Source organism: Macaca mulatta, chromosome 14 (assembly GCF_049350105.2).
Source record: "Macaca mulatta isolate MMU2019108-1 chromosome 14, T2T-MMU8v2.0, whole genome shotgun sequence".
In the NCBI taxonomy this organism is placed as follows: Eukaryota; Metazoa; Chordata; class Mammalia; order Primates; family Cercopithecidae; genus Macaca; species Macaca mulatta.
Window position 1 is genome coordinate 4,983,001 of NC_133419.1, and position 20,351 is coordinate 5,003,351.

Here is a 20,351-nt window from a genome sequence, read left to right on the forward strand (position 1 = left end):
GGAAGTGGATCTTGTCTCCTCCCAAGCGGAGCGTTTGTGCCTGAACCTGCCGGGACTGCGACGGCATCGCAGTGCTGCAGAATCCCGGGGGCCAAGGGCGGGCTGCTTGCCGCTATGGCTGGCAGTCAGGATATATTCGATTCCATCGTGATGGCGGATGAGAGGTGGGTGGCGAGGCCAGGCCCGTACCCCGCCCTGTCTGGTCCTCTCCCAGCGGATTCGCCGCCGGCTGAGGCCCAGGGCGGCTGCTGGAGCTTGGCGTCCCTTGGGCGTGCGCATTGGGGAGCGCCTGGTGGTCGTGGACGCAGGACAAGTGTGGGCCTGAGGCTCTGGTCCTTCTCTCCTCGCCCTCTCCGGCGAGGCACGTGCCCAGCTGCAATTCCAGACCCGCCTTCCGTGTCAGGGCTGCCCCAAGCATCTGCTCAGCCTGGTGGTTCCCCTCCTCCGAGGCCGCCCCGTCCTGTGGGAGGACAGACTTTGCCATCTGGGAGCTGCCTCTTTTTCTGGTTCCTTAACCATAGGACATACGGCAGTATTCATGGATGTGCTGATAGATGTGCCCGACCACACCCCTTTCCCTCCAGAGCCCCTGGGGAGCCCCTCGTGCTGCGACAGTGGGGGAACTGTGAGTTGCCTCCTGGCTGACTTCCAGTGCCCGGCCCACAGGACACGTCCATAGATGTTAGTTAAGAAAGCGACCGAACATTTAGCAGTCAGTTGCTGACATTTATTTAGCTCTCGCTGTGAGTCAGACGCAGAGCTAAACGTTCCACCCTGGTTATCTACTTCAGCCCTACTTAGTAAGTGGATCCAATTATTCTTCGGAATTTACAGACTAGGAGGCACAGTCACTTTCCAGGGTCACATAACTGATAAGTGGGGAGCTGTGCAGTCTGCTTCATGGAGTGCTGCAGCCCACTCCTTGTGTCTTTGGTGACTGCAGGTTAAGATAATGCCAGTTCCACTGTTGGGCCTCACGGTCAGTGCTACTCCAGGTACCAGTGGGAGTACATTTTGTGGTGATCTGATGCCATTTCTCTCTGTTGTCCTACCAATGTGATGTCAAACCCTGTGTATGTTGCAGTTTTTTGGAAGCAGTTGACTTGGGCTAGTGCTACTTGAACACTCACAGAACTTTGGCCCCCTAACTCTGGCTGCAAACCAGACTTACCTAGGAGACTTAGAAAAGTAGACTCCGGGCCAGGTGCGGTGGCTCACACCTGTAATCCCAGCACTTTGGGATGCTGAGGCGGGCAGATCACCCGAGGTCGGGAGTTTGAGACTAGCCTGACCAACGTGGAGAAACCCCGTCTCTACTAAAAATACAAAATTAGCCGGGCGTGGTGGCGCATGCCTGCACTGTAATCCCAGCTACTCGAGAGGCTGAGGCAGGAGAAATGTTTGAACCTGGGAGGTGAAGGTTGCCATGAGCTGAGATCATACCATTGCACTCCAGCCTGGGCAGCAAGAGCGAAACTCCATCTCAAAAAAAAAAGGCTGGGCGCGATGGCTCATGCCTGTAATCCCAGCACTTTGGGAGGCTGAGGCAGGCGGATCACGAGGTCAGGAGATAGAGACCATCCTGGCTAACATGGTGAAACCCCGTCTCTACTAAAAATACAAAAAATTAGCCGGGCGTGGTGGCAGGGGCCTGTAGTCCCAGTTACTTGGGAGGCTGAGGCAGGAGAGTGTGAACCTGGGAGGCGGAGCTTGCAGTGAGCCTAGATTGCACCACTGCACTACAGCCTGGGCCACAGAGCAAGACTCCATCTCAAAAAAAAATAAAAAAAAGTAGATTCTGGGCCAGGTGTGGTGGCTCACACTTGCAATCCCAAGACTTTGAGAGGCCAAAGCTGGAGAATCGCTTGAGCCCAGGAGTTTGAGGCTATAGTGAGCTGTGATTGTACCACTGTACTCCAGGCAGGGCACAGAGACCCTGTCTCAAAATTAAAAAAAAAAAAAAAAAAACGAAGGAAGAAAGAAAAGTAGATTCCAGGGCCTTGCTCCGGACTTACCGAATCTCTGGGGTTGAGGCTTTTGAGTTAATATCTTTGAATTTTCCTTGTGTGTCTCTAGTACTCTTATCAGGTTTGGGAATCACTGATTTAGCCCTTTGTTGTAGATGAAGAAACTGGGCTACAAGAGGTACAGTGACTTCCAGAGGAGACTAGGAAGTGGTATATCTGGGACCGGAATCTGTGTCTTCTAACTTGAATTTTAGGCTTTTCCTTCTTACTCTGGCTTGTCTTACTGGGTCCGGGTAATATAAGAGAGAAAAATTTTTCTGGAAAAAGTGTTCTTTCTTCTGTTGATTTGATGAAGCTGGAAAAAGTATTCTTTCTTCTGTTGATTTGATGAAGCATGTTTCTTCTTCACAGGTTTCATGGGGAAGGGTATCGGGAAGGCTACGAAGAAGGCAGTAGTTTGGGTGTGATGGAAGGAAGGCAACATGGCACGCTGCATGGAGCCAAAATCGGGTCTGAGGTAAGTGGGAACCCCCATCTGGAGATGAAACCTCTTCATTTACAGTTTATAATTTATTTGGATATTCAATGTGATGGAGTAAGAATGTCAGGCCTTTTAAAATCAACAGTGCCTTGGCGTGGCGGCAGGCGCCTGTAGACCCAGCTACTCCGGATGCTGAGGCAGGAGAATGGCATGAACCCGGGAGGCGGAGCTTGCAGTGAGCCGAGATTGCACCACTGTAGTCCAGCCTGGGTGACAGAGCGAGACTTCGTCTCCAAAAAAAAAAAAAAAAAAAAAAGTCACAGTGCTGGATGGGCACAGTGACTCACACCTGTAATCCCAGCACTTTGGGAGACTGAGGTGGGCGGATCACCTTGAGGTCAGGAGTTGGAGACCAGCCTGACCAACATGGTGAAACCCCGTCTCTACTAAAAATACAGGATTAGCTGGGCGTGGTGGCGCATGCCTGTAATCCCAGCCACTTGGGAGGCTGAGATATGAGACTTGCTTGAACCCAGGAGGCGGAGGTTGCAGTGAGCCAGGATTCGTGCCATTGCACTGCAGCCTGGACAAGAAGAGTGAAACTCCGTGTCCAAAAAACAAACAAACAAAAATCACAGTGCCTTTGTGTGGGAGTTAATGGACTAGATGGACTGTTGCTGGAGAAATACTCTTAGTACAGAACCGAGAGCGCATTTTGCTGTGGGTAGGTATAATTAAGTTATGCAGGCTGGATAAGATAAAACAAGTCCCTGGTCTCCTCAGTTTATTTTGGAGTGTCGTGGTGCTGGCTCATGTACTAAGCCAGCTGAATCATTGTCCAAAGCATGGGTGCCCTCTGTCATGTGAAAATATTACATTTATGTTTACGTTGAAATTTCATTAACTTTATGGGTTTTTTTTCTCCTCTTGCCCTTTGTCCTAGATTGACCCTTACTTACAGATAAGTGGCCCTTATTGGCAAAGTCTGAGTTGAGGCAGTTATGACTATATTGGATGTTTGATGCTTCGAAACAGATCACCACAAAATGCATGGGGATTAACATAGCAAATATTGATGGTCTCACATGTTTCTGAGGGTTGGGAGCTCAGGAGCAGCTTTGCTGGGTGGTCCTGGCTCAGGGTGTCAGCCGGAGCCATGTCACCTGACGGCTTGACTGGGGTTGGAGGATCTGCCTCCAAGGTGGTGCTGTCACCTGACTGTGGGCATGGACGTCTCCATGAGGCTGCTTATGTGTCCTTGTGACATTCAAGAGTGAGTGGTCCAAGAGAGCTGGTGAGGCAGGTGGCATTGGCGTTTATCCCTAGACTCAGGAGCTTTGTGCTGGTCCTCCACATTCTGTTGGTTACGAAAGCCACCCTGATGGAGTGTCGAGGGACCTGCATAGGGCATGGGTACCAGGAGATGAGGACTGGGGCATCTGGGAGACTGGCTGCCCCACCGATGACCTAATCTCCTAATTTCCATTGCCTAATGCCCAATGGGTACTTCCAGAACAATAGTGTAAGAAGCACCGCTGCCCTTTGCCCCCACCTTTTGTTTTGAGAGATCTTGGTAATGAAAGTGTAGCTAGTTGGCTTATTAATTTCACTCTTACATATTTTTCACATTCACAGATCGGGTGCTACCAGGGTTTTGCTTTTGCATGGAAATGTCTACTGCACAGTTGCACCACTGAGAAGGACAGGTAAAGATGGAGGTGTCTTTCTTTCTTAGTGTAGGAACCAGGAGTTCTAGTTCCATGGGTTACCGACATGCCCTTGAGTAATCAATCTGTCTGTTCCTCATCTGTAAAATGGAGAAAATAATCAGTGTCAAGCTTGAGCATTGTTAGGAGATTTAATGAAAATACTAAACAGAAAGCGCCAGGCACGTTTTAGGTGTTTGATGAACACTGGCTGTTGTTGCTTCTCACGAGTTCTCTGCTCCTGCCTTTTACCTGGAGTCATTAGGGAACCACGTGGCTTTTAGATACCCTACCAATAAAATAATGTTGACATTGATTGTATTTTCTCGTTCACCTTTCCCCTGAGCTTCTAATAAACAAATTATAACAGTTTTGTATGACTTGGGCCCAGAAATGAGGATGCCATTGTCATCAGTTTTTTAATGTAGCCAACTAAGTCTGTTAACAAGAAAATGCATTTATATGTGTTTAACTCCTTTCTGGAGCTTGTCAACAGTCAATAAATGTTAGCTGTCATTTGAATTGTTTTTAGCTGTTAAAAACTCTTCTCGGCCGGGTGCAGTGGCTTACGCTTATGATCCCAGCACTTTGGGAGGCCGAGGTGGGCAGATCACCAGATCAGGAGTTCGAGACTGGCCTGGCCAGTATAGTGAAACCCTGTCTCTACTAAAAATACAAAAATTAGCCAGGTGTGGTACTGGGTGCCTGTAGTCCCAGCTACTCGGGAGGCTGAGGCTGAAGAATTGCTTGAACCCGGGAGGTGGAGGTTGCAGTGAGCTGAGATCACGCCACTGCACTCCAGCCTGGGCGACGGAGCGAGACTCCTTCTCAAAAACAAACAAACAAAAACTCTTCTTCCTGCATTGTACTTACTGAGGCCCCACGTGGCCCTGCTTTATCTAGCTTCATTCTGGAGCTGGAAATGAACCCTCAAGTAAACGGCAGAGATGGTTTGGATACTCTGCCGTTCATGGGCGGCAGCAAGCGCGGGACCTCAGCTGGTGCTCTGGGTTGTTCTGACACCTCGTGGCCTCGCCTAGCGTGGGGGGGCACAGGGAGAGTGGATAACACTCGCCCTAACCACGTGCCTTGTGCTTTTATTTGAAATATCTGGAATTTCTAGAAATACCTTGAATATCTTGAATATTCAAATGTTTAAGAATGAGGATGCTTGCAGCTAATTTGGTGGTTCTTTCTGCTGCATTTGTAGCAGCGGCTGGGAGTTGATGGGATTCTGGGTTAGTAGAGAGGCACCTGAGGACATTTTCCTCTTGGTTCTCAGGCGGTGGCAGGCAGCTGGGGACCCCAGGGCAGTCGTTGTTGGCAGCCTGTGCCGCCACTGGGTGGCAGTCAAAGCTGAGCTTGGCTCTCGACTCCAGGCCACAAAAGGATGTGTGTGCTTGGCGTTCTCCACCCGTCTCCCGTCTCCCGTCTCCCGTCTCCCACCGCGGCAGAATCTGCCGGCTCCCGGAGAAGTGCTGCGCTGTGTGTCCGTGGTCCCATCCCAGGAGGCTGCCAGCCCTTACCCCAGAGCAGGGGTTTGCTGACGTCTTAACGCAGCACACCCAGTCTAGCTAACAGAGAAGAACCGCTTTGGTTGACGAGGGGCTGGTGGAAGCCCGGCCAGACCCCCCTTGCAGCCACCCTCACCCCGTCCAGTAGTACCCAGAGGTCTCTTTGGAACCTAAGGCTTTATTGTAGAGCAGTGGTTCACGGATATTTGGATCTTATATGTCAGGTTTTGTTTATTTTTTTTAAATGAAGAAGGGCTGATGTTGCATGTTTTACCTGTAAATGTTTCCAAATAAGGATGTTAAGAGAAAAACACCCGCCACTTGCATTGTCATTCAGCAAAATGCTGGGCATGGTAACACCAAAGAAACCATGGAGAGCGGCATCTCGGGCCAAAAGATGGTGCTTTCTGTTGAGTAACTAGCTTTCCAGTAAACTGCGTGGCACTTCTGTCCCCGGCTTTAGCAGTCTGGTGAAACCCTTCTGCAGAGCAGCGCGTGCCGGGGCTGAGCGTGGGGGCTCTGGTGCCATCACTTTTGTTTCGTTAGCCCTGAGCTGCTCACACCTGCCTGATGTGTGCTGCCTCTGATGGTGCGCCCGGCTGGGTGTGTCTGAGCAGCATCGCTGAGCACCGAGGGTGGTCCTCTGCACTGGGTAGCATACAGCCACCTCCCACGTTTTGGCATCTCCCTTTGGTTTCCCTGGAAACCAGGTGCTTTGTTGCTAAAACTGACTTGCTTTGACCTTTCACAGTTTTGTATTTTCTCAGAGAGGTAGCCGTCGTTAGCTCTTGTAAACTGGATGCAGCTGGCGAACTTGCTCTTCTGTGTGTCCAGGAGCACCAGCTGTTTGCACACACACAGGAGTCTTGGTTGCTTTGAATTGCTGTCGATCCATCCTCACCGTCAGTTCTTTAAAATTCCTGTTAATCGAGAATCTTGCCTACTCTGGCCACTCACATGGCCCAATGCGGCACAGGGGCAGCGTGCTTCTGTGGTTCATTGGAAGGACCTGGCCCCACCAGATGTACACACGTGTGGATTATTTTTAAACCCCTGCAGGTGAGAGCCCTGGTCTCTAGGATCCAGAGGAAACCAAGAGACTGACATTTATTGAGCACCTACTCTGTGCTGGAGTCCAAGCTTCATGTCTTTTTTTTTTTTTTTTTTTTGAGATGGAGTCTCGCTCTGTCCCCTAGGCTCGAGTACAGTGGCGTAATCTCAGCTCACTGCAGCCTCCACCTCCCGGGTTCCAGAAATTCTCCTGTCTCAGCTTCCCGAGTAGCTGGGACTACAGGCACACACCATCACACCCAGCTAATTTTTGTATTTTTAGTGGAGACGGGGTTTCACCATATTGGTCAGGCTGGTCTTGAACTCCTGACCTCAGGTGATCCACCCTCCTTGGCCTCCCAAAGTGCTGGGATTCCAGGCGTGAGCCACCAGGCCCAGCCCATGTCAGTTATTTAATCCTCTTGGAAGTCTATGAGGTTGCTGTTACTCTCCCCATTTTAAAAAAGATAAACAACAGAAATGAATTTATTACCATCTGGAGACTGGGATGCCCCCCATTTTACAGACGAGGCCAGCAGGGTTGAGAGCGGGTAGGTCGGTGTTGGGGAGCAGTCATGCCCAGGGCTGCTGTCTCCTGAGTGCACACCCTTTCTGCAGAACCTCCTTGCCTCCCTAGCAAAGCTCTGTCCTTCCTAGGGAGGGGACAGTACTGATTTCCGCTCTTTTGAGGGAGGGATTTGCTGGTTTACTTGCAGCTGAACTCCGGAAGGCTTTGAGCACAAAGATTCCAAATCCTGGAAAATCCCCAGACCCAGAGCAGGCTGCTTGTGCCCAGCCCCAGTCCCTCTTGCCCAGTTCTGTCTGTTTTTGCGTGTGCGACCTCAAGAGTCAGTGGGGCTTCAGGCTGCCTCAGCCACTCAGCCCCATGGTCCGGATGGAGGCATGTCTGTAAGCTAGGCACACACTTGCTGTCGAGGTGCTGGGTGTGGGCCTAAGCACGTTGCTAGGTAAATAAATATGATTTCGTGTAATGAGAAAATGATCATCCAGCTTTTGAACGAAGGCATTCTTAGCGCACCTGCTGGGTTTCAGTAAGCAAGCAGCATAGCTGTTGCGTAAGTTGAACCTGGTGTGTGCACATGACTGAGAGTCTGTATTTCTGTGCTTTACAGCCGAAAGATGAAGGTCTTAGAATCATTGATTGGAATGATCCAGAAATTCCCTTATGATGACCCTACTTATGATAAACTCCATGAAGACTTAGACAAAATCAGGGGAAAATTTAAACAGGTGCGTGCACTGTGTGTTTCCTCCTGCTGGGAGCGCCTGACTGTGCCTTTCCCGGGCGGGGCGGCGCACTCCAGGGCCGCTGCGGCGATGGCCTGGGGCTGCGTGCGCCGTGGAACTGTCCGTAGAGGCGCCTCGTCCTTGAGTCGCACTGCGGGAAAACCGAAGATGGTCCAGAAAATAGGAGTTAGAACTCACTTATGGGCTGGCCACGTAGACAGGAAAAGCTATCGCTAGAGATAGAATTATCTTCTCGTTTTTCAGTAAAAATACACAAGATTAAAAATACCATCCCTTTTCTTTTGTGTTTTCAGTTTTGTTCATTACTCAACGTTCAGCCAGACTTTAAAATTAGTGCAGAAGGTTCCGGACTTTCATTTTGAGAACGATGGATGAACAGAGACTGAACATCGAGGAACAGATGTGTGTGTGACATGTTTAGAAATGCGGCGAAGGGCCAGACGGTGCTGGGAAGGCCGTCGTTCAGTGGGAGGGTGAGGCTTCCGGTTCGGCCGCGGGAGGGCCTCCTTCCCCGGGGTTTTTTGCCTGTGTCATCTCGGTGCCCGCCGTGGGGCCTCTTCACAATGCCCTTTGTTGGGCTGAAGCCATCCCTGGCAGAGCCCTCGCGTGGCTGCTCCCTGCTGGGCCCACGTGCATTGGCCTGACGGCCTCTTCGGCAGCACAGGCCTGGCTGGCTCTGGCCTGGGGTTGGCTCTGGATAGGGTCAGTCCCCAGGCCTGGACTCAAGGCAGGTTTTAAAATTTTTTTTTGCAATGAGAGAGACAGTTGGCCCTCAACGAGGCTCGTGGGAGGTCTGGACGGGTGCTGTGCCGCATGTCGAAGCCGATTGTGTGCCAGGCCCTGCAGGACGTACGTCTCGTGTTTTATTTAATCCCTTCAGGAGCCCACGGGGTGGGTGTTACTCCCATTTTACAGAGGAAGAAGGTGAGACAAGAAGGGGTTGCATGGTCTGAGGGCAGCCAGCAGCAGAGCTAGGACTTCCGCCCCCAGGCCGTGCCTCACCGCCACCAGGCACAGCCGCCTTTGGAATGCACAGGCCGGCACCTCAGCACTGGGAGTCCCTGCCCTCCCTCCCAGGCCGCATGGGCCCTGCTGAGCCTCGAGGAGCACGGGGGAGTCCGTGGTGGCCAGTTTGCCTGGCCATCTGGCTGAGAGGAAGAAAGGCCAGCCCAATCCTGAGGGGACCCGGACATATCCTTCACACTGTCCCCAGAGGGGCGATGAGCTCTGCAGCATTAAAAGATGGTGAAGGGGGGAAATATTTTGAACCAAAGACCAAATGTTAGGAGGCCGTTATATTTGCAGAAACTGAGAACCGTGTGTACAGGCTCCTGCATTCTCCCCTCTCCTAGGCGCTCTTTTGTCTCTGTCGGTCCTTAACGAGGTGCCATACAGAGACTGGGCTGGGCACGGATGAGCGGAGTGGATGGTTCGGTGGGTCCCCACGAGGTGAGTGGTCATATGCGATGACATGTGTTCACGCACCCTCCTGTGTGCACCTCAGGGTCACCGAAGTCCCCGCACGCTGGCTCTCCCCACCCCTCCTGTTCCAGAAAGCATGTCTGAAAGCAGTCCACGGGATTATTAAGGAGTCACCATGAATCCACTTCGGTTTTAAAACCATTCCCGAATGTCCTAGTGGATTGTGCTGTGCTGCCTAAGCTGCTGGCTGCAAGAGCCAGAGCAGGGACTCCCTCAGGAGCAGCAGCAGGCGGGCCTCCACGGTGGCGGGTGGGCCTCCACGGCAGCAGGGGGACCTCCACGGCGGCGGGCGGGCCTCCACGGCAGCAGGGGGACCTCCACGGCAGCAGGGGGACCTCCACGGCGGCTCGGGAGGAGAGAGAGCGCTGCTTTGTTTTTGTTTCAGTTTTTCGTTTGAGACAGAGTCTCACTCTTTCACCCAGGCTGGGATGTAGTGGCGCGATCTCGGCTCACTGTAACCTCCACCTCCTGAATTCAAGCGATTCTCCTGCCTCAGCCTCCCTGGTAGCTGGGATTACAGGTGCCCGCCACCACGCCCAAGTAACTTTTATATTTTTAGTAGAGATGGGGTTTTGCCATGTTGGCCAGGCTGGTCTTGAACTCCTAGCCTGAAATGATCCACCCACCTCCACCTACCGAAGTGCTGGAATTGCAGGCATGAGCCTCCACTCCCAGCCTGCTTTTTCTTTTTGAAGACAAGACTTAGGTCTCCTCCTCCTGAACTGTAAACCTGCGTGTGTGGCTGTGCACCCCTCGTTTGTGGCCCCACCTCAGGTCTGGGGAAGTCTGCGTTGGGCATCGCCCCGTTGTGCCTTCATCAGAGCTGGTGCCTCCGGGCAGAAAGATTTCCATTCTTTCTAGATGGCAGGATCAGGGGCCTTTGTTGTGTTTCCCTTGGTGGATTTTTGTGTTTTGTAAGTTGTCTATTTTGATAATGTATTATTTTTATAATTGGAAAAAAGTAAATAGCATATTTTAAAGTGAAAGTTTGTCTGGGACCGTTTATAACAGCATCGTTCATAACACAGCATCGTGTATAACACAGCATCGTTTATAACACAGCGTCACCTGTAACACAGTGTCATTTATAAAACAGTGTCACGTATGACACAGCATCATTTATAGCACAACATCCAGCCAGTTTGTTTCTTCCTCCAGGGCATTTCGGATCTGGGTATGAAGGAAGACATGTGCCCTAGATTTCTGCCAGCTCGTCTCCTTAACCCAGCGTAGACACAGCCACTGCGAGAGTGGTTCCGTTGTGTTGGGGACTGGTCAGCTCCTGCTCACCTGGCCCAGCTCTTACTCATCCACCCTCTCCGAGACATCTCTATCCCCGCTGTCCCCGACCTTCTCTCCCCTCCTCTTTTTTTTTTTTTCTTCTCCCATCTCTGTCTCCTGTTCTCTCTCCCTACTCCCTGCCTGCCTCTTCGACACAGCTGGCTGAGCAGCAGACTGCCGCTTCCTCCTCTGGTTTGCCTCACAGGGAGCCAGGACTGCCTCGTCTTCAAGATTCTCACACACTGTGCTGGCCTGTGCCTGCCTGGCCCCTTTCTAGAGGACGAGACCCAGTTTCCAGGATCCCTTGGTCACCCCCGACATTGTGGTACAGACAGAGCCCACTGTAACAGGTGCTTCCATCCTATCCAGGCAACGCCATCCTCAGCCTCTACCCTGGGAATGAGCATGTCTGTGTCTTCTCTTCTGCTAATGAGGTGTTAGTAGAGGGTTGACCAGTCCCCAGCACAGTGGGCCCACTCTTAGAATGACTGTATGTCTCTGCTGGGTTAAGGAGATGAGTTGGCAGAAGGTCCTGCGGGGGTCTGGGAAAGGTTACGTCATTCCAAAGAAAAGGTGCTGGTGCTATTTTGAACATCATCCTGTTGGGATGTGACAGCTAGAGCTGCTCCAGTCATCTTGCAAGCTGGCTACAGCTGAAGCCACCCCGAGCCTGGCAGAGCGAAGAGCTAGGAAGAACCTGCGTCCTCGATACCACCGCGTGCTGTTCCCAGCAGCCCTGAGCCACCTTGCTCGCACCTGTAGGCGCTGCCCATCCCCGTCGTGGAAGGCCGTGGCCCTGGGTTTCCGTTGTTTGCGGACAAAGGCTGCTTGTTGCCTTCCCCATCCCCGTCAGGCCCATCCCATCCCGCTAATTCTGGATGTCAGCCTTTGTCCAGAGTGGCCTTGAGTTTGGGAGCTCCTGGGGTTGGTTTGCATCCCTTGTGGTTGGTTTTCCAAGGCTTTGGCCTGCCCCTTCCTTCCTGTCGGAAGCTCCCAGCGTGTTGTCTGCCACTGTCTCAGCTTGGGCTGCCACCACAGCACCACCGATGGATGACTTCAACAGCGGTCCACCTTCCCTTCGTTCTGGAGGCTGGAGTCCGAGATCAAGCGTCACAGGGCTGCTCCCTCCTGAGGCCTCTCTCCTTGCCTTGCAGACAACTGCCTTCCCCCCATGTCCTCACGTGGTCGTTCCTCTGTGTGTGTCCTCATCTCTTATAAGGACCCCAGTCAGATTGCATTCGGGCCCACCCTTCCAGCCTCATCTGAACTTAGTTACGTGTTAAAGACCTCACTCTTCACACAGTCACATTCTGAGGCGCTGGGGGTTAAGGCTTCCACATGAGTCTTGTGGGGACACAGTTTAGTCCCTAACAGGACCCAGCTGTGGCTGCTGGATAGACTGTTGAATTGGGACTCGGGAGAAAATAAAGCCATTTCATGTAAAAGTTGAAGTTACTTCAGTTAGTTTTTCTAGAATGTTAACAGCTAGGCACAAGCAAGAGTAGTCAGTCCTCCACTGAACTCTCCACTTTGGAATCACCTGTCAGAGTCACTGGATGGCCAAAGGGAACTGCCCAAGGGCCACTCAGCAGTCCTAAAACACGACCACCTTTCACTTTATTTTCCATTCACCCCTTGACATTTTTTCTCTAACCAGTGGCAAGAAAAGAATGAGGAGATAGGAAGAAGGGACGAGAGGCCTGTTTGCTCGGTGGCTGCTGCTGGCCCGCCCTTTACCGGGATTATCCACCAGTGCTGGAGGCAGGGCTACCACCCTCGCTTTGCAGAGATACTGAGGACAAGTCCAGTGGTCACAGTAAGTGGCCAACTTCAGGCTTGACGGGGCACAGCAGGGCTTGAGCAGGTTGCTTGAATGATTCACTTCCTGAGGCCATTGCTTTCTGAGAATTTGCAGCCTGTCTTCAGGACCAGTCTTGCATCTGGCACAGCAGTCCCCAGCCTTTTTGACACCAGGGACTGGTTTTGTGGAAGACAGTTTTTCCATGGCCAGGGCTTGGGGGTGGGGATGGCTTGGGGATGAAACTGTTCCACCTCAGATCATCAGGCATTAGATTCTCATAAGGAGCACGCCCCTTAGATCCCTCACGCGCACAGTTCACAATAGGGTTCCCGCTCCTATGAGAATCTAACGCCTCTGCTGATCTAACGGGAGGTGGAGCTCAGGCAGTAATGTTCTCTCGTCTGCTGCTCACCTCCTGCTGTGCGGCCCGGTACCTACCGGGTCATGGACTGGTGCCGGTCCACGGCCTGAGGATGGGGGACCCCGATCTAGCAGATTGAGGCCAGATTGAGGCAAAAGCAGCTGGATTTATGGAAAAGGACCCATGCCGGCTGCCTGTAGGAGAGGCAGTGCCTGGATGGGTCCTTAGCTGCCCCAGACCCTGTGAGCAGGTCTCACCTAGGGACGCCCCTGGCACTTTGGGAGCCCAGGGGAGAGGAGGGAGTGAGAGGGTGGGCACAGGAGGAGATGACCTTCATACTGAGCTTTGCGAGCGTTCATCTGGCCTTACAACGCCGCAGGAAAGTCTCTCCCACTCCACCTGAAAACACCAGTGTAATCTGGAGACACCAAAAAGGGTAATTAACATGCAAGTTTATCCTAATTCCCACAGTTATCCTGATCCTTAATGAATCAAATGAGGAACTGGTTTGTGACTCAGTAAACTGAAGTCACAGAGTTCTTATGATCTGAGAAAAATGGGTCACTGTGTTTGGTGCTTCACAGGACACGGGACCTGCAGGCGAGGAGCCAGGCCTCAAGGGTTCAGCGAGTTGTCCAAGCCAGCGTGACTAGGGTTCAGCTGGGATCTCTCAGATTAACTTCCAAGAAGGAAAGTCACTCCTTGCTCATACACTTTTTCATAACTCTCCTTGGCTGGTAAACTCAGGTGGCATCGAGGCCTTGGCATCTGCCCCTTGGTGACCCGCATCAGGATAGCGCCTTGGCTGTGTCTCCTCCCTGGCACCCTTACCAGAGCAGCTGGGCCTTGGGTTGCAGGGATGGAAGCCTCTATCTCGGGCGACACCTGAACGTGTAGAGTATGTGGTGCTTGCTGAGCTAGAGGCTCACGGATTGGTGTCCCTTTGCTGGTTCCAGTGAGTATGTGCCTCTGAAATTCGAGGGGACTGTGGAGCCTGCTTCCAGGCTTTGAGAGCCCAAGTCTGTTGCAAATTGAATGTATTCACAAAAAGGAACGTTGAAGTCCTAGCCTCTGGTGCCTGCAACTTCATTTGGAAATACGAAATGGGGTCTTTGTAGATTTTTTTAAGATGTGAATGGGGCCAGGCGCAGTGACTCACACCTGTAATCCCAGCACTTTGGGAGGCTGAGGTGGGTGGATCACGAGGTCAGGAGTGGCCAACAGAGTGAAATCTGTTGAGGTCAGGAGTGGCCAACACGAGACCAGCCTGGCCAACAGAGTGAAATCCTGTCTCTACTAAAAATAAAAATAAAACCAAATTAGCCAGGCATGATGGCGGTGCCTATATTTCTTTTTTTCTTTTTTTAATTGTACTTTATGTTCTAGGGTACATGTGCACAACGTGCAGGTTTGTTACATACGTATACATGTGCCATGTTGGTGTGCTGCACCCATTAACTCGTCATTTACATTAGGTATATCTCGTAATGCTATCCCTCCCGTCGGCAGTGCCTGTATTTCTGAGCTACTCGGGAGGCTGAGTGAGGCTAAATCACTTGAACCCGGGAGGCAGGGCTTGCAGTGAGCCGAGATTGCCTCACTGCACTCCAGCTGGGGCAATAGAGTGAGACTTTGTCTCCAAAAAAAAAAAAAAAAAAAAAGATGTAAGTTAAGGTGAGGTCTTACTAGAGTAGGGTAGCCCCTTCGTCCAATATGACTGGTGTCCTTTGAAGGAGAGGGGAGCCGGCAGCCCAGAGAGACTGCCACGTGAAGACACGGAGCTGATGGCCCTGTGAGGACGGAGGCCGAGTTTGGAGCTGCGTGTGGACCAGCTTACAAGAGCTGAAGGTCGTCCGAGGCGACCAGAAGCTGGGGGAGAGCGGGTACAGCAGACACTGCTGGCCTCTGGAACTCTGAGAGAAATGTTGGTTGTTGTTTTGTGAAAATGCATTGTAGCAGCCACAGAAAACGACAAGGCCCCTCTCCCGGCCTGGGCTTTCGTTTGCTGGTCTGGAGGGTAAGGGTGCCGGCCGCACCATCCAGACACTTCCCGCCTTGCACGCGGGGCCTCCTCAGGGGTTTGCCTTGACTCCCCCGGTCTCAGCCGTCACTGAGGGCAAGTGGCGGGAGCCCCTGAAAAGTGCTGTCGCTGCAAGGCTCCCTCCCTGAGAGGCCTCTGCCTTCTGGGAGGTGCAACTGCCCTGCACAGAGGACTGAGGCAGGGTCCACCAGAGAAGGCTGGCTCGATCCTCTCCCCTGGTCTCAGCCCCTGTGGGCACTATCCGGCCTCGGAACTGGGGAGGTGGATGTGGTCAGGCCTTTCCTCCAAGTCAGTTTGGTCACACATGTGCTCTGTTACACTCAGAGTGTTACACACAGAGGGGTCTGTCCCTTCAGACAGCAGTTCTAGGCATACCTCTGGGCACTGGTGGCCCCAAGAGGAGTCATTCCCTGACCCTGTGGAACTCCCAGCTAAGCAAGACAGGCATGTTGAAATTCTAAGATCACATGGTAACTCTGTCAGTCGCTCCTGTTGTTTATGTCAGTCATACACGTTAGATCTAGAAGAGGTAGAAAACACAAGCGGCCGGGTGCAGTGGCTCACACCTGTAATCCCAGCACTTTGGGAGGCCGAGGTGGGCGAATCACAAGGTCAGGAGATCGAGACCATCCTGGCTAACATGGTGAAACCCCGTCTCTACTAAAATACAAAAAATTAGCCAGGCATGGTGGTGGGCACCTGTAGTGCCAGCTACTCAGGAGGCTGAGGCAGGAGAATGGCGTGAACCCAGGAGGCGGAGCTTCCAGTGAGCCGAGATTGCGCCACTGTACTCCAGCCTGGGCGAGAGCAAGACTCTGTCTCAAAAAAAAAAAAAAAAGAAAAGAAAAGAAAACACAAGGTGTAGTAGTTAAGGGTCTTTGAAAACCAAATGACACAGTGCCCATATCCAACTGACTTAATAAAGGACAATGATTGGCTCCTGGAACAAAAGGGGGATGGCTTCAGGAGGGGCTTGATCCAGCAGTTTGTCTGGAGACCCGTTACCCATTATCTGCTTTCCCTCAGGCTGGCCTTGTGCTCAGGCTCCCCTGTGAGGCTCTGGGAGCAGCTCAGTCTTCCCTTGGGGCTGCAGAGGGGCAGTGCCACCCCTGGGCTCGTGTTCCCCTGCTGGGAATCCTAAGGAAGAGGGGGAAGCATTCTCTTTTTCAGAAGCCCCAGAAAATGTCTCCTCAAGACTCAGTGGCTCTATTTGATTTCTCCCCCATCCATTAACTTGCTGCTCTTCTGGTGGGCATGGATGTGCGGTTGGATTTCAGCCTATCAGGGCCTGGCCTGGAGCTGGGGATGGGGTCAGTCCCGTTCAAGTCACAGATCTGGGAATGGTGGTTCTCCTGGAGCAACATCTGGGTGCTGTCAACACCAGGAGGGGGCATCCATGGTGGCAAGAAAACCCAGAACTGTCCACTGAATGGGCCAAAGGAGGGAATTAAGATCAGCCTTGGTGCCACCACCCGTGGCCACCGTGGCACGGGGGCCTGTGCTTCCAGACCTGGGTGGTGCGTGGAATGGTGATGGTGACTATGCGGATGCTCCAAGGGGATGACGGCGTTCCCTGAGTGATCACTGCGCCCCAAGCTCGGTGCTCAGCACTGCTCAATACACATTGAGCCATTGAATCCTCAGTACCCCAGACAGAGTTCAGTTATTGGACAGAGATTTACGGAGCCCCTGTTCTGTGCTGGTCATTGGCATGGGTAGGAGATGGAGACGACTCCCCATCATGGGCTGTGTTCTTGCAGGCTTTCCCCATGTTACAGGTGTGAACACTGAGGCCCAGAGAAATGAGGCCACACAGCGGGAATGTTGCAGATCTGAGATCCAACCCCAGGGCCTTTTACTCCAAAACGTGTGTGCTTAATGTGTGTCTATACATGCTGGCGAGTTTTCTTTTTAAACAGCTGATCGCCCTCAGATGTCCACCGCTGGCCTGTTTGGCTGCCCTTCTCCAGGCCAGCAGCCAAGACACAGTGCTGCCCGCAGGGGCGACCGACTGGGAGCCTTGAAACAGGTGGAGCTGGCGAAGCAGGGCCCTGAGCTGTGTGCATGGGGCCTGGCTGCAAATGGCCCAGTGAAGGCTCCATGCATTTCCATTTTTGAAGCTTGAGCCCTTTCTTCTCCATGAGGCTGACCCACTAGGCTGGCTTGGTCACATACTAGCTGTGCGGTCCTAGCTTAGTTACTTTACCTCTCTGGGCCTCAGTTTACTCATCTGCAACGGGTCGGCAAACTACTACCCTCGCCCGAATCCAGTCCGTTGCCTATTTTTGTAAATAAAGCTTTATTGGCACACAACCATGCTCACTCATTCACAGAGCGGCTGCAGCTGCTTTTGCACAGGGCAAGAGACCCTGTGGCCCGCAAAGCCTGAAGCCCCTCGATGTGGCCCTCTCCGGAAAAACCTGCCAATCCCTGACCTAGCAGATGGGATGATTGTGTGCGGGAGAGTGTAGGCTCAGAGAGGGCAGGGCTGTGTCTGTGGCTCTCACCAGAGTGTCCCCTCCCTGTCACCAACCCATGGGGTCGTTGCAAGACTCGGAGAGAAACTGTGTTCAGTGTCAAACACAAGGCACACAGTACGTGCTCAGTAACCTCTAGCTTTGGTTCCTCCTGTGATTAAACAAAGGGAAGGAGGACTGCCCCGACAGGCTCAGAGGGCCCAGGGTCTGGAATAGGAGCTGATCCTCGGGTTAGACCACTCGGCTCTTAAAGTGGCTGCCGGTTGAGAGGCTTGTCTCAGCTGCCGCTAGGTGCAAATTAAAAGGATTAATGGACACCGCCGTCTTTGAAAGGCTCAAGGCCCACCGAAGCCCCTTCAGCAGAGGGCTCTGCATTCTCTCTTCCCCAGTCCTCCTTGTGTGCCCCCGTGAGTGGCGGTGACAATGCTCCCGGATGTGGGCCCCAAGGCCAGCGGCCCCGGAGCTGCCCGCCCACCCGTCCGCCAGCTATTGTCTGCTCCGGCCTGGCGGTGTGGCGCTGGGCTTGTGGGGCCCCAGCGGGCAGGGGACTGTGGGAACGGATTAGAGGTCCTGGGCTTGCTTTCCTCGTCTTGCATAAACTCTTGATCAAAGACATTCCTGGGATGACAGAGCCCTGTGAGCTGCGAGGCTGGCCCAGCGTGCGGGACGCACACCCCATGCTGCAGCCCCTGCACAGGCCTGCCCTTGCTGGCCCTCGCTGGCCCTGGCTGCAGTGCTGACTCTGGGGACTAGCCTTATGGTGGGACTGGTGATGGAGCGGGTGCCAGGAGGCAACACAGCCTTCCCCACCAGATTCAGAGGCCAGGCCCTCGATGCTGGGCAGAGCCAGGCTGTGACTCTGCTTCCTGGGGTGCTTCAAGGAGGGTCACGCTGCATGCGGGGTGGCTGGAGGGAGTGCCAGCTGCATGCCACTGCCGCTGGGCCTGGCTTCTCTGGACTCCCACGGGCACTGCCCCATCCTCTGCAACAGCCCTGCCCACTGTTATCCCACAAGCACGGTCGGAAGTCTGCATGCCTGCTCTGTCCAGCCTCCGTCCTCTGTCCCCTCGGGGACTTTCACTCCTCATGACAACTCTAGGTGTTGTCTGGGCCCCTGGGGAATCCCCGGCCCTTCCAGCCATGGAGTCAGCTCCTGGCACGCGGATCAGGCTGGACCTATGGATCTGCAACTCAGCCTGGCAGCTTGGGGCTGCCCTGTGGGAGCTGACACGACCTCCCTTCCATTTGGCCCCCTTCCTAGGACCCACTGTTTGCCAGGGTGGGGAGAAGGGAGGCAGAGAGGAATCAGGGAGATTTCCATCCTGGAGGGACTCAGCCGGAGCAGGAAGGTGCCCAGGTATGACAATCCCAGACTCCCAGAGCCAACTGCCTGGTGTGGGGTGGGGAAGCCTCCAGAGAGCCCGTCCTCACAGTGAGTGCAGAGATGAAGGGTCCTGTGGACCAAGGCGGTGGGCCAAGCACAGAACAGGAAGCTTGATTCTGTCTGGTGTGTCAGGAGCTCCTGGGCAAAGACATTGAGCTTATTGGGGCTCAAGGCTGGGTAGAGATGGGGCTGAGTCCCAAGGACCTTGGACGGAGCTGAAGGGAGATAGGAAGGCCGGGGGTTGGGGGCAGAAGATGAAGAATGGATGAGGACTGTCTGCCTGCAGGGACAGGGGCCAGGAGGCAGGGCAGGGCCCCTCGTGAGCGGGTAGGGGTGCTGGGGCACCTGAGAACAGGTTTCTGAGAAGGGGCTGCAGGGAGAGCTGACTGCGGAAGTCGTTGTCTCTGAACTTCCTCAAAGGTCAGTTTTTTACCGTCACCCTCTGGGCAGCGCAGATACTCCAACAATGGACGAGGTCTTCACTGCGTCCCAGGAGGGATCACAGGCCCCAAAGTGATGTCAGTGGAGTTTGAGAGTTGGGAACAAGGGCCCGGAGTAGCCAGACCACACCTTTGATATGGTTTGGCTGTGTCCCCACCCAAATCTCGTCTCAAATTGTAGCTCCCATAATTCCCACATGTGTCGGAGGGACTCTGAGGGGAGATAATTGAATCATAGGGGCAGTTCCCCCCATACTGTTCCCATGGCAGTGAGTAAGTCTCATGAGCGCTGATGGTTTTATAGGGGTTTCCCCTTTCATTTGGCTCTCATTCTCTCTTGCCTGCCTCCATGTAAGATGTGCCTTTCGCCTTCTGCCGTGATTGTGAGGCCTATCCAGCTACGTAGAACTGTGAGCCTATTAAACCTCTTTTTCTTTATAAATTACTCAGTCTCGGGTATGTCTTTGTTAGCAGCATGAAAACAGACTAATATAGCCTTGGAGCTCGTGGCATGACCACGATGTATGGACCTACCCTTCACTGGGGGGGTGTACAGACCCCCCCATCGTGGCACAGCCAGGGGTGGAAGGTGTATAGACCCCCCCATCGTGGCACAGCCAGGGGTGGGGGGATCAGGGGATGTACAGATCCCCCCATCGTGGCACAGCCAGGGGTGGGGGGTGTACAGACCCCACCATCAAGGGGATGCCACAGATGCCGAGACAGAGAGACTGGGCTGTGGGGGAGCTCACAACCGCTTCACTCTGGGCCCGAGCCCTCTCTACACACTTGGCTGTGAACACACCTGACCCACTCAGGGCCCCTGCCTTGCCCTGCCAGCCTGGCTGAGCCCCGCGCTCGGCAAAGTGGCTCTCCAGCTTCTTCCCCACATCTTTGCTCAAACCTAACAGGGTCCGATGGCTACCTTGCCTGCTCCGTGAAACAACCAAAGGTGCGCGATGGTTGGAACTCTCTGCACAGGCCTTCTGCTACACCCATGTGCTCTCGGGGGATGAATGTAAACCCAGCTGCAGGCTGGGGGCGGGGGCATGGCTTCCCTAGGACCCCAGCCCTGACACAGGACCTGGCTCTTGCCC

General features: G+C 53.4%; 2 protein-coding genes and 1 long non-coding RNA gene across 10 annotated transcripts in view; 2 read left to right on the forward strand and 1 right to left on the reverse strand.

Annotated features, from left to right (window-relative positions):
* The window catches only part of LTO1 (LTO1 maturation factor of ABCE1), a 23,056-nt gene continuing 2,705 nt past the window's right edge, over positions 1 to 20,351 (forward strand). For 2 of the 8 annotated variants that reach the window (XR_003722312.2, XR_013403234.1), the window contains exons 1-3: positions 1 to 164; positions 2,379 to 2,484; positions 4,084 to 4,154. Coding sequence is in view for 2 of the 8 variants with exons in the window: in XM_077960682.1 (XP_077816808.1) it covers positions 115 to 164; positions 2,379 to 2,484; positions 4,084 to 4,154; positions 7,852 to 7,969; positions 8,281 to 8,349 (414 nt within the window). In the remaining 6 variants the exon portion in view is untranslated. 8 annotated transcript variants of the gene reach the window in all.
* Positions 10,054 to 14,575, reverse strand: LOC144334064 (uncharacterized). Its single transcript, XR_013403431.1, has 2 exons — positions 14,180 to 14,575; positions 10,054 to 11,420 (listed from the first exon to the last, which is right to left on the reverse strand). It is a non-coding gene; the product is annotated as an uncharacterized LOC144334064 (long non-coding RNA).
* Positions 16,002 to 19,169, forward strand: LOC144334063 (uncharacterized). Its single transcript, XM_077961831.1, is given in 4 exon segments — positions 16,002 to 18,415; positions 18,417 to 18,719; positions 18,721 to 18,981; positions 18,983 to 19,169. Coding segments are annotated over 4 exon segments (843 nt in total). The 5' UTR covers positions 16,002 to 18,187; the 3' UTR covers positions 19,034 to 19,169.